The 1,781-nt window shown below is 50.3% G+C and overlaps 1 protein-coding gene across 3 annotated transcripts in view; it reads left to right on the forward strand.

Annotated features, from left to right (window-relative positions):
- The first annotated feature begins 283 nt into the window (after window positions 1-283).
- The window catches only part of KATNA1 (katanin p60 (ATPase containing) subunit A 1), a 68,599-nt gene continuing 67,101 nt past the window's right edge, over window positions 284-1,781 (forward strand). For 2 of the 3 annotated variants that reach the window (XM_011947380.1, XM_011947381.1), the window contains exon 1: window positions 496-830. Coding sequence is in view for 1 of the 3 variants with exons in the window: in XM_011947379.1 (XP_011802769.1) it covers window positions 367-416 (50 nt within the window). In the remaining 2 variants the exon portion in view is untranslated. Of the gene's footprint in view, window positions 417-495; window positions 831-1,781 lie in introns of those variants that run through there. The other variant, XM_011947379.1, reaches the window with a different exon arrangement.

The following is a 1,781-nucleotide window of genomic DNA, read 5'->3' on the forward strand; positions in this document are numbered from 1 at the left end:
CCTTGCATTTTTAAAGGAATGTGTGATAAGTGCCCTATTCTGCCTCAAGTGACGGCAGAGGATGACTGAGACTGGAGGAAGCCCTGTGGAGTACATACCTGTAAATCATGAAATAGCATAATTTTCCTTGTCTCGTCGTATTAAAACGGTGACAAAAAAAAATCAATAAAATCCCACTAGCAGTGTGTCCGAGAATCTTTGTTTACCCCCTCCCTATTGTTATGTCATGACCCGGAGCCCAGCTGGGGAATTCTGGATACTAGGTTCTAAAACAGGATCTGTCATAAACGAATTGCTTGATCCGGGACATTCACCTTTAAAATAGACACCTGACCTCGGTGTGTGTGTGAGTGTGGTGAAAATCAAATGGGAGGGAAAGTGGGCAAGCACCTGAACAAGGTTCAGAGGCGCGCGATGTAGTACTATAATACCATCTATACCAAGGTCTATACTATTCCTGGTCGCGGCCGCGTCCGCCGGGAGGAGGCGCCAGACTGCGCACGCGCGCCTCCGCGCCCGGCCACTCCCTCTTCCGCTGCTCCCGCCCAGCGTCCTCGCTCCCGGGGTGTCGCCCTGCGTGCGCCGGAGTCGCGGAGGTCGTCCCCGGCACCGGAAGTGACCCTGGCGGGTTTGTCTTCAAATTCTTGGCGAACAGAAGCCGCGCCGACAGGTGGTGGTGACGATTGAACTGGGCAGTACTGGGGCCGTGAGCGGAGAGCAAGGTGGGCTGGACTGGGTCAGGCCCTCCTTCCTCGCTTCCAGGACCTCCATTCGGCCAATACCCTGTACCTGGCGTTGGGCCGTTTCCCGAGGAGCTTGGGCCACCGCAGGTGAGTTTTCACTCTGGCGGTGCTCTGGGGACCCCAGATTTTCCAGGGCCGGGCCGGTGAGGGACTCTGGAGGCCCGCAGCGAGAACCCGCAGCGCAACCCTCCGTGAGCCTGCCTACCTGAGGTCTTAGGTCCTTGCTGTTGTCCCCGACAACTTGACTTAGGTGACAGTCCCCCTACCTGAGGAGTCCTGTCCGGCGGGGGACTTTTCGGGGGCTCCTGTCTATCCCGTCTTTTGGTCTGTGTCGTTAGCGAAGTCACCAGCCGAGAGTTTTTAATCCTTCGCTTTTTTGACTGGTTCTTTCCCGAACCCGTTCACGCCCCCCACCCCGAAACCCTCACAGGTAAAAACCCCGATGGCCATGACATCGGGAGGCAACTTTCCTTAAAATTTGTTAGGTTAGAGTGATATTGTTGGGGATGTTATTTCTTATTTATTCTAGAGCCTGGCGTCCTCTGGAAGGCCTGTGGGCCTTTTGGTTTAGAGTTGGTACCTTTTAGAAAAGTTTTCCCTCGAAACGTTAGTTTCATGTAAATGTGATGACAAAGTTATCCTGAAGTGCCTTATGGTGGATAATCTCAAGCACTTATTTAATCAAAAATAGTTTCTGAAGTAGATCCTGAAGTGCCTTATGGTGGATAATCTGAAGCTCTTATTTAATCAAAAATAGTTTCCTGCTATAACCGCGAAGGGTCGCTTTTATATTAGTTACTAACTTCCAACAGCACAGTGATGCTCTTTTCTCTTGAAAGCACTAATTTACGGCTTCCTCTTTGAAATTAGACGTTTGGTTATTGCTGAAAACATTCCCGATGTTTTAGAATGGGTGCAGTAGATCTTTGTCACGTAGTCACAATGATAGTTACCTTAGTAGATGTTAAGACAGATTCTTGAAATGTTTTTACGGGCTTAAATGTCGCCCTGCTTTCTTTTCCAAAGGAGCTGGTTTTT

This window comes from Colobus angolensis, unplaced genomic scaffold, assembly GCF_000951035.1.
Source record: "Colobus angolensis palliatus isolate OR3802 unplaced genomic scaffold, Cang.pa_1.0 Scaffold263, whole genome shotgun sequence".
Lineage (NCBI taxonomy): Eukaryota > Metazoa > Chordata > Mammalia > Primates > Cercopithecidae > Colobus > Colobus angolensis.